The sequence below is a fragment of the Motacilla alba genome, chromosome 3 (genome assembly GCF_015832195.1).
Source record: "Motacilla alba alba isolate MOTALB_02 chromosome 3, Motacilla_alba_V1.0_pri, whole genome shotgun sequence".
NCBI classification, from domain to species: Eukaryota; Metazoa; Chordata; class Aves; order Passeriformes; family Motacillidae; genus Motacilla; species Motacilla alba.
The window spans coordinates 106,464,664-106,488,278 of record NC_052018.1 but is presented as its reverse complement, the minus strand read 5'-3'; the positions used below and the strand labels follow the sequence as shown (position 1 = coordinate 106,488,278).

Sequence of the window (23,615 nt, the reverse complement as noted above, 5' to 3'; positions counted from 1 at the left end):
TGAGAACTGTTTAAAATACTGACAACAGTAAAGCAAAAGCTCAAACTCCACTGATTAAGTAGCTTATTCCTTCTCCATGTTTTTTAGCTGCCTTACAAAGAAGGGAAATCAAAATAACCATAATGAAAACCATACCAAATACGAGTGCCTGGGATTTGTTATCATCTCAGTGTTTGCAAAGGAAATTCAACATCATTACACTCATTACTGCTGAACAATTTAAAATTCAGACACCACCATTGCTTTCCTCACCCGGATGGACCCCTGGAAAAGTCCAATCCAAGTGTCAGCACTGCAATCTGACTGGTTTTGTTCAGTTATTACTACCTCATCCTGCCTTTCACCTCTACAGAAAGGATGAGGATAAAGTGCATTACTTTGTTGTTTCTACAAGCTATTATTTAAGTGTAAATTGAACTCGGATTACCCTGGGGCAAAACTAAGAGTTAACAGATTTACAAGGTTTTGTTTGTTTGTTCCAATGTATGCACTATTAGCATTTTTCTTTCTTCAAACTACAGCCTTGGATTACTGACATGAATGCTTAGTACAGTACTCCTTCCTTCTCCTAACTGTTAGCAGGAAAGCTCCTTGCAGAATCCTAAATTCTAGGAAGTCTGGCATGTACCATAAGTCACCATCACTATGTACCCAAAGGTGAAAACCTCAGCAAACAAAGCTGTGAAAGGAACAGGACAAACATATTGCCACGGGAAAGAAATTGGGCCATTCTGATCAGTAACTGTAACCAGCAGTGAATCTTCAGAAGTTTAATGAACAAAATGCAAAATAAACTAAGTTTATGTCTACATTTTTGTGTTATTTTCAAACTGCGTATCTTAACAAGCTCTACAACAGTTTATTAATGTACGAGGAGTCCAAAATAAGTAAACATTGCTGAAACAACTGCTCTTTGAAATTAAATAGATAATTTCACCATGTATTTTAGTTATCAGCAGATGTTTCAAAACAAACTCAACATGGTAGCTATCTACTTACAGCCTGCAGAACTAAGACCTCAGTTTTCTTTACCCTGTAGTCTTTTACTGTGATAGTTTTGTAAAACACTGATGAAAGCACTTAAAAACAATCCAAAACTTAAATGCCCTGATATGTAAAGGGCAGAAAACATTGCACTCTACAGAATTCAGCAAGGAATTTAATGAGGCTTCAACCATACCAAGTCCTACCACACAGGGAGTAATTAACTCCAGTAGGGAACTGCCCTTAATGGTGGTAGCAAGAGGGACACCATGCAGGCAGGTGGAGCACTTTACCCAAATGATAATATTTAACTGACTTTTTAGATTCCATTGCCTGCTGCAGGCTGTATACCTGTGCAATAAGAGAACAATCTGAAGGTATTTTCTAGATGACTGCAGAGGAATAATCCCAAAGTTTCTTACTAGGTGCAACTAAGTACCCAAGACAGATGCCATCACACGCTTGAGTAGCCCCAAAGTAAGCAAAACTTCAGGCTGGCTTGAAGTTGGTGTTTTCTAACTGTTACTGAAGGAAAAAAAAACATCATGCTTGATTCAATTATAAAGGTTTCCAACAGATTTTCTAAGACAGCTGTATCTTACATGCTGGAAAAGTAAACATGACTAATCACATACTGTACAGCACTCAGTTGTGTTAACACAAATAGAAATAGCAAACTGTCCTGTGTGCTGCCACACCCTCCTCTCCCCCATATCAACACACTGCATCAAAGCTTTAAAAATTGACATCAGCCCCTTAATATTTAGTGTTTTCACTCGTAGAACTTAAAGCACTTTGCAGAAATCAGGAAATTAAACACAAGCAGGATTTTTTTTAATACATATGCATCTCCCTTCACTGACCAGACATTTCAAAAGCAACTATGTATCCTGGTTATTTTGTCCAGGTCATATTAACTGTAAGGGAAAAAAAAAAAACCAAAACAAACCGACCCAAACCACAAACCAAAAACAAACCACAGAACACACACCCTGCTTAGTTAAATACTCCCTGTGTCATCTAAATTTTTAGGTACCCATTCTTCTTGTATGCACACATTTTTAAAACATCTAGTCACATAGAGTGAGTCACAAGTCAGGAAACTCAAAATCCAATTTTCTATTTTTAAAGAGCTACCTGCAGCAGCACCTTGTTTGGACTTTTCCTGATCAAGACATGTATCACCTTCATTAGCTCTGACTTTACTGCAGTGGGGAATACCTACAGAGCATAAAGCATCCCTCCTTACCTGTAATGATCTCTCTCTACCTTGTCAGCACTAATACCCACCCAGAACCTCAACCACGTGCACAAAAGCTGGACAGGGAGGGAGGAGGAGACTCCATGCACACAGTGGAACACACACAAGTTCAACTTATCCTTGCAAATAATGCTGTCTTGCACATGTAAGATATTGAAAACTGTTACCTGTTTTAAATTATATCAAGTTAATATAAAGGAGATCAACTTTAAAAAAAAAAAGCAGTTAATATTGGTTCAGGTAAAGTTCAGTCTAAACCAAGTGTTTTTACTGCACCAAGCTTTATGGAACCAGTTAAGATATCAATATTAGAGAATGCTCTTGGAGCCCTTCAGAACAACAGAAGGAAAACATTCTTTTTTTTCTCAAATTGAGGTCTCCAAAGAGTACAATGTTGATAACTCAAACCTCTTGACTTACTAACATGCAAAACATTTTAATACTACAGATAAACTTTGTAAATTCAGAAGTCAAAACCATGAGAAAATTTGTTTCAAATGACCATTCATATTCCAGTATAGCAGTTCCATACTTTCAGGCTGCACAAACTGTTGAAAGCTGCATGCAATATTCTCAACTCCTTCAGATCTTTGACAAAAGAGAAAGTGAACTACTGGTCGGTCTAATTAAAAGGTGCTAAGTTTTGACCAAAATAATAGAACCAAATGTAAACTTCTGTCAAGTACCCTCAGATGTTTTGTTAAACATCTGTTTTTCCTACTTCATTTCCTGTTCTCTCTTTCTCTCCCTCCCCCACCAGACAGGAAATTGTCTTGACAACAAATGAATCAGCTAGAAGTGGAACTAAGCAGCCATCAGCTGATTCCTCATTGTTTACAGTCACAGACACTTCAAAAAGCCTTGATACTGCCTGCTTCCTAAGTGACCATAGCTGTTGTAACTTCATCTCATTAAAATAAACGTTTTAACACAAGAGAACAAGCTCTTTGAAAAGCCAAGTGATGATTTATATCTTGAGATCCAAAAATCAAAACAAGAAACACTTTACTCAAAGCAACTGAAATCATAACAACACATATTGTAGTGTCAAGTCACAGGATCCACCAACCTTCTATTTCTAGGTTTATCTTTTTTTTTTTTAAAGCCACCAAAGAGAAAAAGCTCTAAATAAAATCCCAAACAGCAATACAAATGCATTTGCTCTTTAAAAGCCATCTGGAAAAGCAACAGTATTGTTCATGGTCTATAGCAGCCTCTATATTCTTGTAACGTGCTATTACAATGCCAACTCCACATTAGTATTAGTGCATTTTATTCCTAAACTTCTCTTCTCTCAAGAAGACCTAACTCCTATAAACACAGAGATTGTGAGAAGTATTTCAAGGTTGAAATTAGTATTCAACATAGGCAGTTTCTACAGAAACTGACCTATTTTAGGACTCTGACAGGATTTATATTTTATCAGTTAGGTACGTTTAATAGAGTTTTAACATTCAGTACACCAAGTCTTAGCCTCAATAGTTTTGGGCTGCCTATCTCACATTCTACAACAGAATAAAAAAAAAGTTCAGATTAGTATGACGTTTGACATAGCATGCAAGCAGCTTAAAGTAAACAAAAAAGAGAAAACAAGAACTATGGACAACCAACTCCATAGCGAAAGATTACACCACTACAATTAGTCCAACTACACAGCTCTGAAAGAGTTCAAGTGTGCCTCTTACCACAATTGCATGCGGAGAATGCACTAAGGCCTTAAGTTCATTCAGGTCGTTCTCAGCCTGCAGAAATCGGCATAAGAGAAAAAAAAGTATATAAGGAGGATGAATTTTGAATTCGCTCATAGATACTATAAATTTCAACAGTGGTTAATACAGTCCTATAAGCCCTACGTTACCTTATCCCATTCTCCTTCCATGACATGATTGCGGAATTTGGTAGCTGAAGGATGTTCTAAACGACATCCTGACTCTTGCATGAGGAGATCAACAGTCTGGCTGCAGGAGAGATACAGTGTAAAAAAACCCGACCAGTTTCACCCTCACAAATACACCGCCTGCTACGATAACAGTTTACCATACTTTAAAGTAACTTTAATTAAACAAGAATACGATGACCAGATTCAGATGCTTGCTCAAGAAGGTGATCTCATTTGCCTGAGACGTGTAAAAAGCTACCTCTACCTAATGCAAGTTGTCAAGGAGCCTGAAAGCTTTGCTGAAGTACCATAAAGTATGTGACTTACCAGCCACCACAAACAGCCAGCCCTGCACAGAAGATAAACTTCATGAAGGAAGATACACTCTGGAAAGCTGTTAGCTACTGGCTGCCATCCCCTGCCCCCTCCCTACCTCCCCCCTAAAAGAACAAGGAGAGCCACAATATCTGGCACAGGCCTAATTTTTTTCTTCTTCATCACTTCTTAAAAGACTGGCTCCTTAAAAAAAAATAAACAAACTCAGGAACCTGTAGCCCTCCCCCTTTTATACTAAAAATAGCTTATTTACTGTGGTGTCATCTATGAATAGTCACGAGTTGTCTGCTGCTGTAAACTTGCCTCTTGTGTCAGAGGCGATTTATTTTATGGAACATGTTCTTTATAGCTGACCCATTCTGCAGTGTTTTGAAGACTACTTTTGTGGCTACATAAGCACTTCGCAGGACTTCTCTACCCTCCTTCCAAAATGATGACATACTGGCTAGCTTTAGCTTTACTCACAAAGCGTTATGATTAAATACTTAAGACTTCCCCTATTCCACTGGGAAATTATTTTCTCTATTCTGACTTGAAGGAAGGGCCAACATTCTCATTTCTTGTTTACAAGGAAGATTATTAGCAAAAACACGTGTCCAGCACAAATCTAGACAGGCCTTCACCATTTAGAGGGCCAAAGGTTTCCAGAGGGAAACCAATCGGCCTGCTTAAGTGGCAGTTTACTTTGTGTCGCTTCCTCCGAGCTGACAAGCCAAATCTTGGAGCTCATCTGCGAAAAGCCGCCCCCCCACGCCCAGCTGCGGGCTCCATTATGTTTACCAGATAACTTCTCCCCCACTAACACATTCGTATCGATCTACCCTTATCGGTGTGCCACCCGACTTCCATATTGCCATCCCTGGCAGGGGAACCTCCTGTCCTGTCCCTTCGCTAGACACCGGCACGGGCTTGAAAAACACAAGCTCCGGCTCCATTTTTCCGGGAGCGGGCCTGCCCCACCGCCGGGCACTGCTCTCCCCTCGCCGGAGACCACCGGGCTGCGACGGGGCACTTTTGGCCACCAACCACCCCCCCGCCGGGGGTCCCTTCCTCTCCCCTCCTCCCCGCTTCGGGCTGCCCATCCTCCACAGGGACCCCGCGCCGGGCCCTCCCCGCGGACGGAGCGGAGGGCGGCGGGGCGTGTGTGCGGGGCTGCCCCGGCCCCGGGGGGACCATCCGCTCAGGGCGCCGCAGGAAACCAAGGAAGGAAGGAGCCCGTCCCCCGCCCCGGCCGCGCTGCCCCTCGTCCACCGCGGCCACTTACTTGAGCCCCAGCCCGTGGAGGTGCTGCCCGATCAGCCGGATCACGTCCTCGTCGGACTGCGAGAGCCGCTTCTTCTTCTTCAGGGCGCTGCCGCCGCCGCCGCCCCCCAGTTCGGCGGCGGCCGGGCCGGGCCCCCCGGCGGCGGGCACCCCGTTGTTGACGCCGAGCCCGCCGGGGCTGCCGCCGCCGGGGCCGCCGCTGTTGGCCGAGGGCAGCAGCCCGTTGGCGTGGGCCAGCTGGTCACCGGCGGCCGTGCCCGCCGAGGCCTCGCCGTTCTGGGCGCCCAGGCAGCCCAGCTCCGGGCCCTGCGGCGGCGGCTGCTGCTGCTGCTGGCCCCCTCCCGCCCCGTTGGCCTGCATGGCGCTGCTGGCGATGCCGCCGCTGCTGCTGCTGCCTCTGAGCGGGGCGGCGGCGGGGGCGAGCCCGGCGGGCACCGAGGGGGACTGGGACGAGGTGAGGCCTGCTCTGCCCGCGGAAGCCCCGGGCTCTCCTGCTCCCTCCGCCGCCGCCGGGGAGGCCCGGGCTTTCTTCCGCGGGGGCGGGGAGGCTCCGCCGGTGTCCGAGTCGGAGGAGGAGGAAGCGGAGGCCAGAGTTTCCTCGCCGAGAGCGGCCGTGGTGGGAAGCCGGGGGGGCGAGGAGGGGGAGGCGGCGGGGGCGAGGGGAGGCGGAGCGGGGCCCTGCGCCCGCCGGGGGTCCCGGAGGCAGCGCCGCCGCCCGCTCGGGGCTCCCTCTGGCGATGGCGGCCGCCGCTGCCCTGAGCCCCCGCCCGGCAGCCCCAGGCGCCCGGCCCGCTCCGCTCGCTGCCCGCCGGGTTTGTCTCCTCTCAGCCCAGCTGCACCTAATGGAGTCCGGGCCGGGACGTCACAGGAAATTCCTGCACTGCCCCCTACACACACTTCCGCCGCCCGGGGCCGCGGTGGGCACGGCCCCACGGCTGCCGGGGGGCGGCGGCGGGGCGGCCCCCGGCGGGGACGGGGACGCCCCAACGGCACCTCCCGGGTCGCCGCCCGGCCGCGCGGGGTCCCGCGGGGGTTGTGGGCGTCGTGCCCGAGGGGCTGCCGGGGGTCCCGGGCATGTGCCCGGTGTGTGCCCGCGCCTGGCAGCGTCGGGCCGGGAGAGGGGCGAGGGTGGTCGTGCATGAGGTGCGGTGGGCGCCCGCTGGCCCGAGGTGTCCCGGTGGGACCCGGCGTCCCTGTGACACCGTGGAGGTGACCGGGTAATTTCCGGCCTCAGGTGGTTTCCTGATGCAATTTGGACGGAGAGAAATGGGTGCAAACTGAAAGAGGGGGGAATTAGGTTGGGTGTGTGGAAGAAATGCTTTTATGTGAGAGGGATGAGACGCTGGGGCAGGTTGCCCAGGGAGGTTTGGATGCCCCAGCCCTGATGGTGTCCAAAGGCCGGTTGGATGAGCTTTGAGCAAGCTGGTCTAGTGGAAGGTGTCCCAGCCCGTGGCAGGGGTGTTTGGAACGGGATGGTCTTGAAGGTCCCTTCCAACCATGATCTGGGTTTGGGGGTTTGTAGAAAAGGAAAACGCTTAATGAAGTCGCATCCTGGTGTTGTACAGGTTGGTTACTGGAAGGTTTCAGACCTGCTGATGGTCTTGTCTCTTGTAGTCACTGCATGCATTGGCGCAGAAAAAGGGTGAAAATGGCAGTTTTGCTGTAGATCTTACAGGAATGTTGAGAGTTGGGGCACTTTGGACAGTCAGGACTGGCTGTCAGAAGACAGTGGGAATTTTAAGGGTCCTAGTCTCTGCCCTAGTCTCTCTCTGCTAACCCTCCTGTGTGGTGGAAGGCAAACTCAAATCCTGAGCCAAGCCTCTGGTCAAAAGTCATGAGATGAGTGAAATCTTGGTCTTTAAAAATAGCATCTTGAAATAATATGTTTTATGTTATTTGGTTTAGAGCCTAGAATTTTTATCTTTGGTATGCTCGAACTTTTCTCCAAAACCCAAAGGGAAGTAACAAAACTCTTTTTTCCTTATTGAAAGCTGAGGTTAATATCTAAATATCTTCCCCTTCAGAAGCTGAGGTTTTAGGAGTACTGGCTTAGGTTAAACTAGTAAGTTTGAACAACAGTGCTTTGTTTTGAGTGGAACTTTGAAAAAGTCCAGCTGGGGGAAACCACAGGCCCAAGACCAGTGGAGAACTCCATGGAGGGACAAAATGCATGAAAGGAGTGAAACCAGAGAAGGAGATGAGACCTCATGGAGGCCTGGCCAGCTGAAGTAGATACCTTGGCCCTTTTTAGAGGCTGCAGAAGATACTTGGCTGATAACAGCTAAAAAACTCTTAGATCAGAGGGAGAGGTTGGAAAGGGCTTTTTCCCTGACCTCTGCCCAGGTGTGGCTGTAGGGTTAAATTCAACATCGGTCTTCCAGAGAGGGAAATGTTGATTTTGTGGTTTTAGCTCACCAACCATTGCTAGAGAACACAAAGCTTGTGTTTTAGTCACTTCACTGCTGTATATACTCTCATTTCCATTGTTCTGTGTTTTCACCATTCTTGAGTTCTGTCTTGGTCTTCCCCAGATGCCATCAGTGCATCCATAATTCAAAGACTTGGGTAAAGGTGACAGGAACAATTGCAGGGAGCAGCACAAGACCCTGTGAAGGTGCCTAAAAGTGAACTTTAAATATCAAGACTAGGTTTTCAGGAAGGTAGAGTTGCTCATCATTCTTTCCTGCCCTGTGCCTCAGTGTCCAGGGGAAGGGGATGGTAAAAACCCCTTCCCACTGTCTGCTCCTGTTGTCCTTTGTCACCTATGCCTTTCCTAGTTGTAGAGGTGGTTTTTACTTCTCCTAGACTTTCTCTAGTCACCAGGAGGGGATCTTGGAAGACAGGTCTGGGGCTGGCACAGTCACAGGAAAAAGAGGATTGTGAAAGGGGTAATGGCACCATGCTACCATGCTTTGTCAGTTTTTCATCAGCTAAGCCCTGATTTGGATCTGATTCTATTCTGCAGCCAGATGAGAGAGGGCAAATTTAATAATCCAAATAAGTGTGCAGCTTTGTGAGCAATTAGAGAATCAACTGGTAAATGCAAAACATGTCTCACTTGTGACAGATGACTCTATTACAATAACAGAAGTATGAGTTCATCCTATTCAGGCATCTTTAAAGTTTCCCAAAAGTAGAGAATTAGTGCACCAATTCAGCTATAAAAAGACCAACTTATAAACCCCCAGAAGAGAAATTTTGAAGAGAAATTTTGGCAACCTTAAATACATAACTGCAGAATATGTACAAGTCTGACTATATTGTAATTCAGACAACTTCCTATGGTATAGTTCCACATCTTTAATAGAAAAAATGTTGCAGAAATATTTCTTATTTATTGTGATAGTTTAGAAAACCAAAGAGACCAATCACTCCCTGTCGAAAACAACAAATGAAATTACCAATGTAGAATATTTTGAACTAGTGTTACTCTTAAGTGTAAGAAACCTGTCTTGGGATATTCTAGACTAAATACACATACTTGAGAAGCAAGAAACACTTGCATTTTCTAGGTCTGTAAAGTCAAAAAAAGAAAAAAACAACCCTTGAATTTATTGTTTATGAGCTGGCTGGAACTAATAAACTTTGGCTAATTTAAGTTTGTTTGGGTTTTTTTTACTTTTTTTTTTTTTTTTCCCCACCATTTTGTTTTAGACGAGGATGGAGCACATAGTCCAGATCTGAATAATAGGAAGGAACTCTCATTAAGGGCCTGGGTTATTTGATAATAACCATGTGAGGCTGCTTGGGCAGAGCTGTAATACTACAAAATATTAGAGAAAATCCTCGAGAGATGGATTAGCAGTCAAAGCTGAATGCTGAAGGTAATTAATTGTTTGATTCCCTATCAGGTGTGTATACTTTCCCTTTTCTTCTGCATCAAATTTGAGGTTACTGGAAACAAACCAACTAGCAACAAAGAACAAAGGAAGAAAGAATAATTTAGAACAATCACATTTTCCACAGTACCAGCTAAATAAATGCTGAAACAGGCACCTGGATATGCTTGCCACTTCCAAAAAATGAGATAAGGATGAAAGATAAGCACCTTCCTTAAAGAGCATTTCTAGAAACCGTTCAGCAAATAGAAAGCAAATCACACTGGTGTGAGATTCTTCATCACTTTATGCAGAGGAGGATGGTCAGTATTTTAGTAGAGGAGTGCAATATGGAAAGCCAAAACCTGGCTGGAGTTGCAGCTGAAGAATGTGAAGGGCAACAGAAAGAGCTTCTACAGGTGATTTGGCAGCAAAAGGAAGACAAGCAAATATGTGAGCCTGCTGCAAGACTGGGTGATAAAACTGGCCATAAAGGTCAAGGAAAAAGAAGAGACCTCTTTCATCTTGGACTTTACTGGGAAAAAACCCTTTTCCATCTCCCAAGCTTCTGTGGCTGGTAGCAGGGTTTGGGCAGAGGAGGGAAACTCCCCAGAGAAAGTCCACTGGATCCCACGATGCTCATTTGAGTGTTGAGGGAGCTCGCCAGTTTAATTTAGTGCTCACACCCTGTGACATTGGAAAGTCCATGGCATTTAAAGACTGAACAAAGGCTAATGTTACACATTTAAGTTCAGTTGTGTCTGACCCAGTGTCACTGACTTTGGGCTTAGTGAGCATGGGGAAAGCAGAGGATGTCGTTCAAGCTTGTCTTTATGAGGGCTTTTGGTGGACTTCCTTAATAACCTTATAACTGGGGAGATGTGGGTGAGGTGGACAGACCCTGGATGTGAAAAACTGGCTGTACCCCCAGGCTTGAAGGTCGTGTGTCATTGAAGTCTTGTCTGATGCCCCGTTTGGAGGGGTCAGGGATCAGTACTGGAGCGAATCTCGTTTGACAAGGTCACCATGCAGGGGGTGGTACAGAGTGCACCCTCAGCAAGTTTTCAGCTGAGCCCCTTGCCAGGCTGGGGAGATCTGTTGATACACAGGAGGCCACCAGTCAGAGCAGCCTTGCCAAGCTGCAGGAGAGGCCAGTGAGAACCTGGTGTTGGTCAACAGAGACAAGGGCAAAGTCCTGAATGTGGGGCAGACTATAGGATGCTACCGGCTGAGAACCAGCTGGCTTGGAAGTAGCCCAGCAGAAAAGGGCCTGGCCATCCTGGTGGACAAAAGAAGTTCCTCATGGGATTTCAACACCCGCAGGGCTGCATTCTCCATATAGCCAGCAGGTATGAGCTCTGTGTGCAGCACTGGTGAGGCCACGCTGCATACACACTGTCTAGTTTGGGAACAGCCAGTTCAGCAGAGGCTGCTGAGGCTGTAAGGGGCTGAAGCACATGCTGTGTGAGGAAGTGGGTTTGGCCACAGCAGGATCTAATTATAATGTGCACCTTCCCAAAGAGAATTATAGGGAAGATGGCACAAGGCTTTTCTCTGAGACAGTCACCAACAGGAGGAGAGATAAAAGTGAGAAGCTGCACCCAGAGGTATTCCAATTGTGTGTAAGAAAACAAAAGTTCAAAGTGAGAGTGGTCAAGTAACAGAACATTTTCCCTGAGTGGTTGTGGATTTTCCATCCTTGGAAACAGAACTGGACAGGAAAAGACTTTGAGCAACCTAGTTTATCTTTGAAGATAGCTGTGGAGAGAGCAGGAGGTTGAACCAGTGACCTTCAAAACATCTTGCCCAACTTTAATTTTGCTATGATTATAAATATACTTTTTACAAGACTACCCTTGTATTGGTGGGGAACACTATTGGTGACTGGATAATTGTCATGTCTCAGGGGTTACTGATATATCTCAAAGCTTCAGTACAGCCATCATGTTGCTTTGTAGCTGAGCTTGCATAGTGTGGATAGGGGCAGTAGTGCTATTATTGCAACCTAATTAAATATTAGGTAATCACACAGTGTCTTCTGTCCACCAAATTCATGTGCATACACTGATGTTGACCTCTGCACTCTCCTGGGTAAGCACAGTGTGCTGTGGTCACACAAATAAATGTCAGAAAGTGCCAGGGATCCCATGTGGTACAGAACGTCCTGTTTAATACAGGGTGTGTCATATCGTTACATGGTCAGTGCAGTTTCTCATAGGAAGAGCATACATGGCATGGTTTCCCCTGTATTTCCATTGCCATAGGTGCTTTCTGGATGTGCAGGATGTAGTGGGAGAGCTCAGACTTCTCTGTAAGGACAGATAAAATGTGCCTGTGTAAGGGGTGTGCTGCCAGGTTGGTACTTAACTGTGCAACTTCTCTGAGCAAGTCTATTGCATGTGCTGTGAATCTGACATGTCAGACTTGCTTTGCATGCAGGATTTATCTGTCTGGGACTATTCTAGATATCACCTTGCAAAATCTGTCTATGTATCCTGTGATGTATCAGGCTTTTTCAGATATATTTAGAAGTCAGGTGTGGCCAGGATTTGAAAAGACATTAGGCCACCATGTCAGTGCTGCAATGGATTGCACTGGCCAGAATAACAGTGTGCTTGGATTTTTTCTCTTTTTTTCCTCCACCTATCTTGATAGGTGTAAATGCTCACTCTAACACTTATGAAATCCCCTTCTGACCACTGTGTGCAGCGGGAGCTGGCAGATATTCCACAGAAAAGCCAGTCACTGATTTTATTCTGTGGAGGATTCCAAGCTTCTTGTTTCTTGTGGTCTGTGTTCCTTAATATCAGTGTGTCGATTTCATGTCCAGGTCTCAGATGGGTTATCGGTGTTTTTATGTGAGATTAGATTTGTCCTGCTGTTGTTGCAGTTATTTTACTTTGTGAGGGCTGCTCCCCTGCCTTTTATTTTGTGCTGGCTCTGAAGGCAATTGTTATTTCAAGCTTGTTTATTGTGTCTGCCAGCTCCCACATAGCTCCTAGAGCCTAACCCTGAGTGGGGTGGCACACCACCTTCTATTGCCTCTCCTTGGAATTAGGACCTGTCTCTCCCAGAATGACATGTACACTTGGCCTTTCTCTAGGCAACTGCAATGAGCTCTCACACCTGGAACTAAACATGCAAGACCAGACATGTAGACTGTAGTATCTCATATCCACTCTGGAATGGGCAGAGGGGAAACTATTACGTAATCACCAGAAGATTACATCTTAACATTAGGCTTGTGAATAGCTCCTTGGAGCCCTAGAGTTCCTTACTAATTTTTTCCCCTTCTTAATCAGAAATATATGGTGTTCCAAGTCCGTGTTTAAAAAAACAAGTGAACCAGACCCTCCTTACTTTGGGCAAGAGATTAAAAGCTAGTGTCACAAAAATGTCTTTGCACTATTGAAGTGCCTCTTATTTGAAGGGAAAACATTATTTTTTCTTGTAACTGAACCTTTACTTAAAATACAGCTTCCTGTACAAGCTCCTCCTCTCTTGTTGGTGTGTTGTATTTACATCAGAAATAAAGAGCCACAAAATTAGAGAAAAGATTCCTTTGTGTGGCTCCATACAATTATGTAGTAAAAAGTCTTCACCACTTCATCTGATATTTTCTGGTACATCAGCTCTGGCTCTTACTCTCAGACTTAAGACCTCAGGAAGTTTAAAATACCTACTCTGATAAAGAACTCAAGGCATCAGCACTAGTCCAGCACAAAAATACTTTTTCTGCATGCTTGAAAGAGGGTGTTGTTCCAGAACTAAACTGGCCTGAGATGCAGGAGTGGGCAAGAGCATTGCATGGTACTGAAGACTGATCACTCAGGCTTTCAGGAGGACGCTCATGGAAGACACAAGTTCTGTCTGAGGCTAACACCAGGCAGTAAGATGTGATCCATGTGATCCAATAACTTTTAAACATTACATTTTAATTTCCAGAGGAGTTTCTTCGGATCCTTTTCCAAAGGCTCTTAGTATCAGAGAGTTCAGGGTTTTTTGTCTTTGACTAATGTATTTGGGGCTTTTGTACTAAACCAACCTGATTTCTCCAATTGAAAGTGTAACATTCACCAAATTTTCTATAACACTTGGGGGTTTTCTGAAGAGAAATATACCTTATTTGAATCTTTGCCTCATAAATGATATAATAATTTCAAATACATGCAGATTAAACCTTTATGCTTTTGTGGCTTCTCTCTTGAAGAAGAGTGCCAAGAGGGTTTCTGAAGCGTGGTGTGGTAAGTAGGATTTACTGACGTGCATTTGGCTGCATTACTCATCACCAGTTGGACTAATGGGCAGGACATCCTAGATATTGTCATTCCTATTTTTATCCAGCAGGACACGTTGATACAATAGGCACAGTTACATCTGTAGAATTTCCAAGGTAGTTCCTCATTTTCTATAAATACCAACACCTTCTTTGTCAGTAACTCCGATTTAATAGCGCTTCTTCGGAGCGCCCCGTCAGAGAGAGGAGTGTGTCCTGCTGGATACTGGCAGTGCTGGGAGGCATGGTGGGAAGTAGTTCCAGCTGGAAGGAGGAAAGGGGAGTTTTGTAAAATTAGCATCAAAGGCTGGGTCTTTTAAATATTTCAGTGCATGCATAGACATATTTCTGTGGGCAGCACTGTTTACTGCGTTTTCACAGTTGGAACCTAGTTTTATAGATTATAACAAATCTGTCACCTCGGAGTAACTAATTATATTGCACACCATGGCCTTTGAAAGCCTCACAAATGCATCCTGAAATGAGCTCAAGCTTTCTGTCCTGAAAGACAAAGACTCCTCTCCCTGAAGCTAAAAGAATACCCATGTGTTGTTAGGAGTCCCCTGCCAAGGATGTGCAGTGCCAAAGACACAGCTGAACAGAACTAATTTCATTTTGCCAGGAGCATTGACACAAATGCAAAGTAGGTAGCTTGATAAATCTGCTTTGCTGTTATTGTAACAACAGTGTTAGCAGGAAAACCCTGAAAGAACTTTCTTTTTGAAAAACATAGTTCATGGCATTAATCTAGCCTGGCTTTGTACATCTCTAAGTTAAGCAGTTGGCCTAGCTATTTTCCTAGGCTTCCTCTGAAGAGGTGGAGGCCGCCACAAAGGTGATTCATCCCAGATCCTTATCATAAAATGGGATGTGTGCTTTCTGGTGTCTTGCAGTGACACCACGGGAGTCTAGCCCAGCGACGTTAGAGTCCATTGCTAACTTGTAGGTGAGTGGAGTTAAAAGAGGTGAATTCTGGCCTACATTCTACCACTGTGATTGTAAATTTGGAAATTCAAACAGTGTCACATTGGCTGAGAGATGTCAGTGTGCCACTGATAGCCACAGTGAGCTGTGGTAGCGGAGCACTTACTCCCGTGTTACTGGGAGACCAGGCTGTGGCTCGTGGATTTTGGAGCTGTACCATCACATCCCTTCCTGGTCTGTCATCATCTGTCCTCAAGGTCATAATGGCTCCCAAGACCCAGCTGTGGGAGGGAACCAGCCAGCCAGGTGTGTTCAGGCCAGTATTGACGGGCCACCTGAAGAAGAAGGTCTCCAGGGATGTTGGCAGGAAGGATCCAGGATGACCTTTGGGGATCTCTGAGGGTCTAGACCTACCACATCTTATCTTGGAGCTGCTCCCAGGGCTCTCCATCCTCTTGATTCTTCAGGGTATGTGTCTTGTGACCCTTGGGCCTAACTAGAGCCTATGTGCAGTTCATTAGATAGTAGAGGGTAGTCATTGATGCTTAATTAGTTTTGTTACTTTAAAAGTATGGGCACTATTAAAATTATTATGGAAATAATAATCAGATGAACAAAAAGCAAGGTGAAAGTTTAAAAAACTTTCCTGATTAAGTGCAGTAAGCATTCTGTGTATACAGAACTGCCAGCAGTTTCTCTCCCCACCATCTCTCATCCTTTGTAAAAATAAAGAATAAATACAAGTAATCCATCTTGAAAAAAAGGCCTTTTCAACAAAACTCTAAAATAGGCACTTTTGTTCACTAAGCCCATTCATTTTTCACGTTAATTTTTATATTTTATGAGGTCAATCACCCCATAACACATACCAGCATTCCTTCTTCAACAATATTTTGATAGCATTATTTCAACCCTGAGAAGAGACTTAGGATCATCTGCTTCATTGTTAAAAGAGTTTTACCGTGCAGATATCATAAAATATCTTGTATAAACACATTATGACTTCCCCGAAATCTTATGAGTTATTTGATGCTAAAACACCCTTAATCTGTCTTATATACAAAACGAATATATTACTCTACATCTTACTTTTATAATGTATTAAATATTTGTGTTTTATTAATATTAACAAAATATTGATAATGAAATACATTGCAAATATTATGTGAATAGTAAGACTGTTCTACTTCACATATGTTCAAAAATTTGCCATAGGAATAGCAATTTTGGCTATGTCTTTCAACACCTTTAATGGTTTTTATCATTTTACCTATATAACACAAATACCAATAAACATTAATTTAAATTGTAAATAATGTAATATATGGAACAAACCCTCTGGATATTCAGTCAGTTTTTTTGAGTAGTCAGACTAAATTGAGGCAGATTGTCAACAATGGCTTCCATGACTTGGCTTTTGAAACAAGCCTTGGTGAATAATATTGCATAGTTATTGCACTATGAAGCATTTTCAAAAAATAATTAAAATAGTAATTTTTAAAATGAAACCTTCTCGAATGCTCAATCTGCTGAATTTTACATTGGACCTTTGTATTCCTTAGGGAATAACACTAGCAATGTTTCAACAGGGAGCATTTTCAGGGGCAAGGCAATATAAAACCTCTGAGATGGGGAATTTTTGTTGCTTGGATAAACATAATCAAAAACAGAATCATAGAAATCATGTCTTCTGTGGTGTTCAACCTGCGCTGAATTATGCTTTTTGTTTCTTTATCCCCTGGATATAAGACTGGTATCGGTCTTCTCATTTCCAAAGATGTTTTCATTAAGGGTTTTCAAGTTCACCTATCATTTTCATTTGTCATTACATTGGATTTCTCTTTGTCCAGATCAGGCTGAAAATTTTTCTTTCAGTTTTCCTCCAAGGTTTTCATAGGGAGGAAAGAGGATTGTTCTGAGTGACACTGGCATGCAAATAAATAACACTGAAACTTGGAAGAGTGTTAATTAAAAATTATTATAACCTGACTGACCTGACTTGGCATCATGGTATCTTGCCAAACTGGCTCTTTATTCTTACGCGTGTCTGACTTGTGTTTGTGGTGTGAAGCTAATGAGCTCATGGAATTGTTTGGCCTAATCCTGCTCTCTTTATACTGCAGAAGTTTTCTGTGAGGAGGAACAAGGAATATCAAAATGAGGTTCACTGGGTATGGCTCGTGGTGATTAGCCCAAGTAATATTTGGTATAGACTGCTATTTTAATGCATTCAGGTAGATGACATACTGGGGCTGCTGTTTGTTTACCTAGATGGGATTTACATTGTTTTAAGACTGGCTTACACCTGTGTGTAAGCTCTATTTGCTTCAGTGCCCATTTTTTGTGATTCTTACCTGTGTGGGGCCACATAGGGTGCACTGAAACAAATTAGAATGTGTTTAATGATGTAATTAATCAATAATAATGTAACACTCAATTTGCTGTGACTTCTGATCACATTGCCATCATTTTAGCTCTGCAGAAGAAGAGCAATTGGGGCGGTTGTGAACAAGAAGGACTGGAATCTTAGAGAGGTCTCTCAGTTAAAAGAGAAGCAGATCTTATCTTTATATCCATTTGTGCTACATAGACATCAGAAGGCTGTTTCTTAGACTCTTTGAAGTGAGATGGATCTAACAATTGTCCTGTTCCTCGTTCCCATTCCCAGAGGGACACTAGGCTGTGGGCTGGGGCTGTGGAAGATGCAGGTCTCCCACCTCAGCCCTCCTTCCCAGCTGGCTGCTGTGCTCATTACCGGGGTGGAGCGCCTTGGTGACACACCTCTGCAGCATCTTGTTTTGGAGTTACTTGGTAGGAGTGCAGTGCTGAGCTGTGCAGCCATATCCTGCATTTAACTATAGGGTTACATGAGTAATAATTCAGGTAGTTCAACCAAAGTCATTCAGAATATGTAGCACAGGTGATGCAATTGCCAAACACACGCTGTGGGACCCCACTCCGTGGCCAGTTCTGTTTTCAGTAATTGTCAGTGTGGTTTGACATGTGACCAGCACATTCTCCATAGGTTTTATCACACTGTCCTTTTTTTGCATCTCCTTTTTTTTTTTCATAATTTTTTGTAATATTTCAAAAATAATTCCTCGATTATTCCCTCTGTTTCCTGAGGTATGCAGTAGTAGCCGCAGTCTGGCATTACATTACATTGCATTATTTACATTACATAAATGCAATGTCTTTAATGTCCATGTACCAGTAATCCCAGCAGGCTCAGGCAAAGCGAGCCCTACTTTTGTAAATATTTAGTTTGAATTTAAGTCTGTCCATGCTTCTGCAAGCTTACAGTTTAGAAAGAGGAGACAAAATGGAAAGGTAACATGGACAGAACAGGTTGAATAGGGGGGATTTCCCTCCCCCTGTAGGTTTATTCTTAGCGTTGGCATCAGTCTTTCAAACTATTGGAAGGGAAGTTATTGCTGACAAGTGATGGGAATGGGAAAGGAAAGACAAATAGTGGCACAGCAGTGTGAAGAGAAAGAGCAAAAAGAATGAATTTGACTCAGAGAAGCTTTTGGTGACTGAGTTCATAGAAATGATACAATAGAAAGTGGAGAAAAAGTCCACGGTCAGCTCACATGAGGAGTCAGTCCAAAATTTCCAAATAGGTCGCTGATGTTTGCTGGCAGCTTTTAACTTCAGCTGGAAGAAAAGAGCCTCTTTTCTCCACAAACCAGAATTAATCTGTAATGCTTTTCTCCTCCAACTCAAGTGACTTGTGTTAAGAGGGCAGCTTTTGGACAAGGACCTTGGACCGAGTCCTGTTTGGGTACAGTGGAAGATTTCCAGCTGTATTTTAAAGCACCATTCACCTCTTGTGTCTGAGCTGGTAATTTGCAGTGGGGTCACTCCCAGCTTCCACTACTGCTAGGACATTAATGGTCTAAATAACTGCACCTGCTATGTTAATGAAAGTGTGCAGAAAAGCTCAAGTAATTTAGAAAATTATGTATTGTGTTGGGGTGCCAAGAAGGACAGAAAGGTACAAGTGGCAAGAAGTTGGTCAAAAGAAATGGGGATTTCAGATCACTTGCTGTATTATTGCCACAGTGTTAGCAGTGCTGCTAATGCTTTCAGTATTTTACTGACTGTATTCAGCTTTGTAGTTGAATGTGTTGCAGAGTGGGAGGGCTTTTTGACTAAGGGAAGGCATCGGAATAACGTTTATTTTTTAAGAAGTTCTTTTTATTATTTTGCTGGCAGGTTTTTAAGATTGTGCGATTTGTTTAAGACCAATCCCTAGCAAAAAAAAAAAAAAAAAATAGGTCATTAGGCATCTTTGGATCAAAAAATCACAGGAGAACAGAACTTTAGACAATCCATTCCTTGCTCCAGTCTGCAAACATGAATCATACCAATATGATTCCTGATAAATGTTTGTCTAACCTGTTTTTGAAGTCTTTTGCAGCCTCCTCAAGCAATCTATTCAAGTCCTTATTATGCCTACTGGTAAAAGAAGTCATTTCTAATGTCTAGTTTGAAACTCCCACCTGCAGTTCACACCCATTACTTCTTATCGTGCCATGCTGGGCATGAAGAACAGCTTAATTCTCTTCCTCTCTGCATCCATCTTTTATGTATTAGATAATGCTTGCATTCTCCTACATGTGCCTTTTTCTGTGCAGCTGGACTTGGATGAATATAGATTAAAATTAAAAAAAAATAAATCACATTTCTGGCTGAGACAGTCATTTTAGCTGCTCAGGCAGCAAGTGGCTGAAATGGAGGAGTTAGAAAATGCTGGGCAGGGCAGGGTGATTTGCAAGAGAGAGAGAGAGAGAGAGAGGCTGGTGCCTGCCATGTGTTGCACATCTCTCATGACAGTGCCTGTTTGGCATTTCTGTCTCACCTGCCCGTGTCTCAGCCTGCATCTCTCACCTGAACGGTGGCCAGGAACCGTAGGTGCTTCTGTGGAGCCTGATTTTCAGGGATTAGGTTAGTTCTCTGCTTCCATTTTTAGTTGCCTCCATTTTTAAACTCAGAGATGGGTAAGAAGAAGTAGGGAATGAGAAATGTGGCAGCTGGTAACTGACCCACGCTCCTTAATTCAGCCCTCAAATGTCATACTCCAAGATACAGGAGATATCCATTAAATACCTTCCTCCTTCTTTCTTCACATCTTACAGGTCCTGGCAAAGATCCCCAAAACTCTGCTGTCCAGAATGATCCCAAACATGAATCCCTGACTGCTCTAAGCATCTGCTCCAGACCAATATCCTTTAGTACAGGTACAACAGAGGCTTCCCAGGTATCCTGCAGACATTCCAAAGCACTTAGGAGCACCAATCCTTTGGCTGTCCACTCTATCTTCTCCCAAGTGTCCCAGCCATGCCAGCCTCTCCTCATGGATCATTTGCATCATCTATATGGTGATACAGCCTCTAAAATTGCAAGTTCACGTGGTGCTGTGGTTGATGCTGCCCATGCTTTGGGAGCATGGAACAGCTCTCCAGTTCTCCAGGTGTGAGGCACACAGGTGGCTGGGTGAAATCCTCATCTCATGGGAATTTTGGGAGGTGAACAGCACTTTGTTCCTTTGGGGCTGACAGCTGAATGAAGACTCAGAGCAGTTTGCATGATTTAAAGCTGTTACTTGCAAATCTGAGTAGTCACTGGGGTCACATTTTCTCTTCTGTGGTGAAGACCATACTCTTAAATTAAGAGAACTCACGTTCTTCTGCTAGCTGTGTGATTCTGAGAGCTGAGACCTGAAGCATAAGGCTATAATGCTATTTATAATGCCAAAATATTTAGAGTGAATGGGATTCTTATGAAGTAGAGAGGACATAATTGTTTGTCGTGTTTCTCATTCTCTTTCTTAATTTTTGAAAGAGAAAGCCTATGGAATTTTTCCCTCAAGTCCATGAAATCTAGAATTGCCTCATTCCACTCCAGTAGTGAACTTCACAAATGTGCAGTCTGACAAAATCTTACCTGTAGGCTAAATTTTAAAGAGAAATCTCCATTTTGCTACATTTTCTAAAAGAACACAGTTTGTATTAACTCTGATTTTTTTTTTAATTGAGGAAGCCATTTTCTCATCTTGGAATGGGAGTGGGTATTAGCATTACAGGTATAGGAATTGGTATTACCTCTGATGATATGAATCCCAGTTGAAATGAACCTGGAAAAGTCCCCCCAAGCATTTTCTGTTGATAACTGTGACACCCAGTGGTTATTTAAAGAAGTATAAAAACGTAGTACAGTAGGATTGCAGTGAACCTAAAGGCTGCACAAAATACTGAGGTTTATACAATAAATGTGTGCTTTCAGAGTAGTACTCTTTTCTTTGGTAATGTGTTCAGATACTAAATTTAAGCTACTTTAGGAGTTGTGAGGCTTTAATCCATTAGGTTTATGTTTTGCTGTATTTAAATATACACACACACACACACACACACATATAAATATATTTATGTATTTACTTGTACAAAGCTTTTTAATACGTTGTGAGGCTGAGTTTATAACCCTGGTGAAACACTGACAGAAAGTAGCTATGAAGTATGAAATGGCTTTTAATTCTTGTTGGCGAGAAGCTGGCTCAGAAGAAGCCTGGCAGATAAAGGAACCTTGTTCCTCTCCTTTGTTTGCCACTGACTCATTGTGTGGCTTAGAACAAATTGCTTGTGTGCGTGGCTGATAAGTGCTTCAGTCTGTTCATAAAGGTGCAAGGTGTAATTAGTATTAATCTAGGTGGCATTCACCTCCGACCGTTCATGCCAGAGTCAAGAATGATTAAGTTACACGCTGTGTATAATGCCTCATATTTATATTCCAAAGCATAATATTAATTTATGAGCTATGTTTTATTACAGGGCACTGAATACAGATTTACTCCCATATACCTGGTAAATGAGAAATTAAACCCTATTGTTCAGGGATCACTGCCCATTAAATATTTACCCTTGGTGGCATGTTTAAAATAAAGGAATGCCGTTAAAATTCAGAATATCACTGCAGTGGACCAAGCAGCAGATGCCCATTATAAACAGATTACTGTATCTATTGTTTGGGAATGTCTGCTGAAGCTTTTTGGGAGCTGCTGAAGCTTTTTCTTACAGGTAAGAAGAGTTACACAGCAAAAGGGGCAATGTCAGAATGCATCCCCTGTAAGCCTGGAGATTAGACAGAGCTGCAAAGTCAGTTGCTGCCTAAGGCCCTGTCTTGGCTGCATTAGCTGTGGTTACACTGCGTGCCTCAGCAGTGCTCCTCAGCTCCCCGAGTGTGTGCCTTGTCTTCATCCAGAACTGGGGTGACATCTGCATTCCCACCCTCCATTCATCTCTACCCTACCCTCTTTTCGTGCAGGGAAACTGCATCCAGAAGGGGAGAAATGAGACATTCTGGCAAGTCCAGCCATATCAGGGTGAGGAGAGAATCAAGACACACACACACACAGAGAAATACAAGCTGAATGCATCACTTTGCAAGAATATCAATATTATCTATTTCACACTATTTTTTTATTTTTATGATCATCAGTGTTTCATATTTAATAGGCTCACATGAATATCGAATTCTCATAAGAACCTTAAATGCTGAATTCAGATTAAAAATACCTTAAAACAACTGCACGTATTGGAGCTAAACTTGTTTATCATAAAAAAAGCAGGGTTTGGATGTTATTACTTGGAATTCTGTAACATTTAGTAGTCCTTGTTTCACACCTGCTGCCCAGTCTTTACAAGGACACAAAAAAATGGAAAGAGGAGAGCGAAAATGAAATAATGCTTGATAAAGTGCAGTGTTTACTCTGTTGCTAACAGATTGTCACCTGTTGTTGTTAACTGCAGGATGAAGAGTGCTTTTGTCTTCCAGCTTCTGATAAGAACAAATGTATGTGATAAAATGTTGTTCTAACAGAAGAATATATCCCGGTGCTTACTGATATACTAGCATATATATACCCTTGGCTCAATCCTGGTTTAGTCTCCAGAAGGAGATGGTGAACAGACCTTTTGCTCTTTAACCTAATCCTGAAATATGGATATGCAGAAATTTGGTTTTGCTTGGTGTCCCTCCACTGTTTATTCTATACTCAAATGACTTGAATTCTTAAATTCTGCCTCTGGGTCATTGATGCCTACTCTTGGTTTGGTTTTTTGAGTTATACATGGCTCATTTCAATCCTTCCACTAGTTTGGCTGGTTGATTGTGTTGGTTTTTAGTGTTAAAAAGTTTTATTTTATCCCTCAAAAACTGGACAAATCATGTTAGAAACCAGTTTGTCTTCTGCTTTGTTTATGGCATATTTTGCTGGCCAACATAAACAAAGCCTAGGGCAATTTGCCATCCTATTCTAGACAGGATGTCCAACAAGTGGAGTAAGTGCAAAGTCTTCTGTTTACACTGTGAACTGAGTTTGGAGTTTTTTGCTTCCCTGTTCTGGGTTCTTTATCCCAAAAGTGATTTCTTATCCTATGAGGAGAAAACTACAACTCACAGTGCACAAATCTGCACTTTTAGGTAAAAGATACGTAGTAGGTGGAAGAAATATGTCCCAATAATACTTGGATTACAGGAAAAAGAGTATGCTGAGTGAAGAAAGAAGTCTGCCATGTATGTTGATATTCACCTTAGTTTCTGTGTTGGGAAGAGCATACTTGAAAGACAAGAGTAGTGATGTGTTTTATCCCTTCCCACACACTGGGGCTTGGCATGCCCTGGAAGAGAGTCTCCCAGTAATTGTTATTTATGGCTGTCATGTAGCACTCCAGTGGCTCATGAAGTGTCTCTGGTTGTCTCACTGAAATGGAATGTTTCAGATACAGACATGAATATCATAAAAGACACTTTCCCCAATAAAGCTACACCCCTGCTGATTAGCCAGTGCCCTGAGGTCTTGTGATAATAAGATCT

At 43.1% G+C, this 23,615-nt stretch overlaps 1 protein-coding gene and 1 long non-coding RNA gene across 3 annotated transcripts in view; one reads left to right on the top strand and one right to left on the bottom strand.

Annotated features, from left to right (window-relative positions):
- WDR26 (WD repeat domain 26) overlaps window positions 1-6,953 on the bottom strand; it is a 32,252-nt gene extending 25,299 nt beyond the window's left edge. Inside the window, exons 1-3 of the mRNA XM_038131582.1 lie at window positions 5,725-6,953; window positions 4,104-4,203; window positions 3,931-3,987 (exon numbers count right to left, since the gene is read on the bottom strand). Of these exons, the coding sequence (XP_037987510.1) occupies window positions 3,931-3,987; window positions 4,104-4,203; window positions 5,725-6,863 (1,296 nt within the window). The 5' untranslated portion in view covers window positions 6,864-6,953. The remainder of the gene's footprint in view (window positions 1-3,930; window positions 3,988-4,103; window positions 4,204-5,724) is intronic.
- A 150-nt stretch (window positions 6,954-7,103) lies between these two features.
- The window catches only part of LOC119698876, a 31,607-nt gene continuing 15,095 nt past the window's right edge, over window positions 7,104-23,615 (top strand). Inside the window, exon 1 of one of the 2 annotated variants that reach the window (XR_005256297.1) lies at window positions 7,104-10,890. This is a non-coding gene — a long non-coding RNA (uncharacterized LOC119698876). Of the gene's footprint in view, window positions 10,891-22,064; window positions 22,123-23,615 lie in introns of those variants that run through there. The other variant, XR_005256298.1, reaches the window with a different exon arrangement.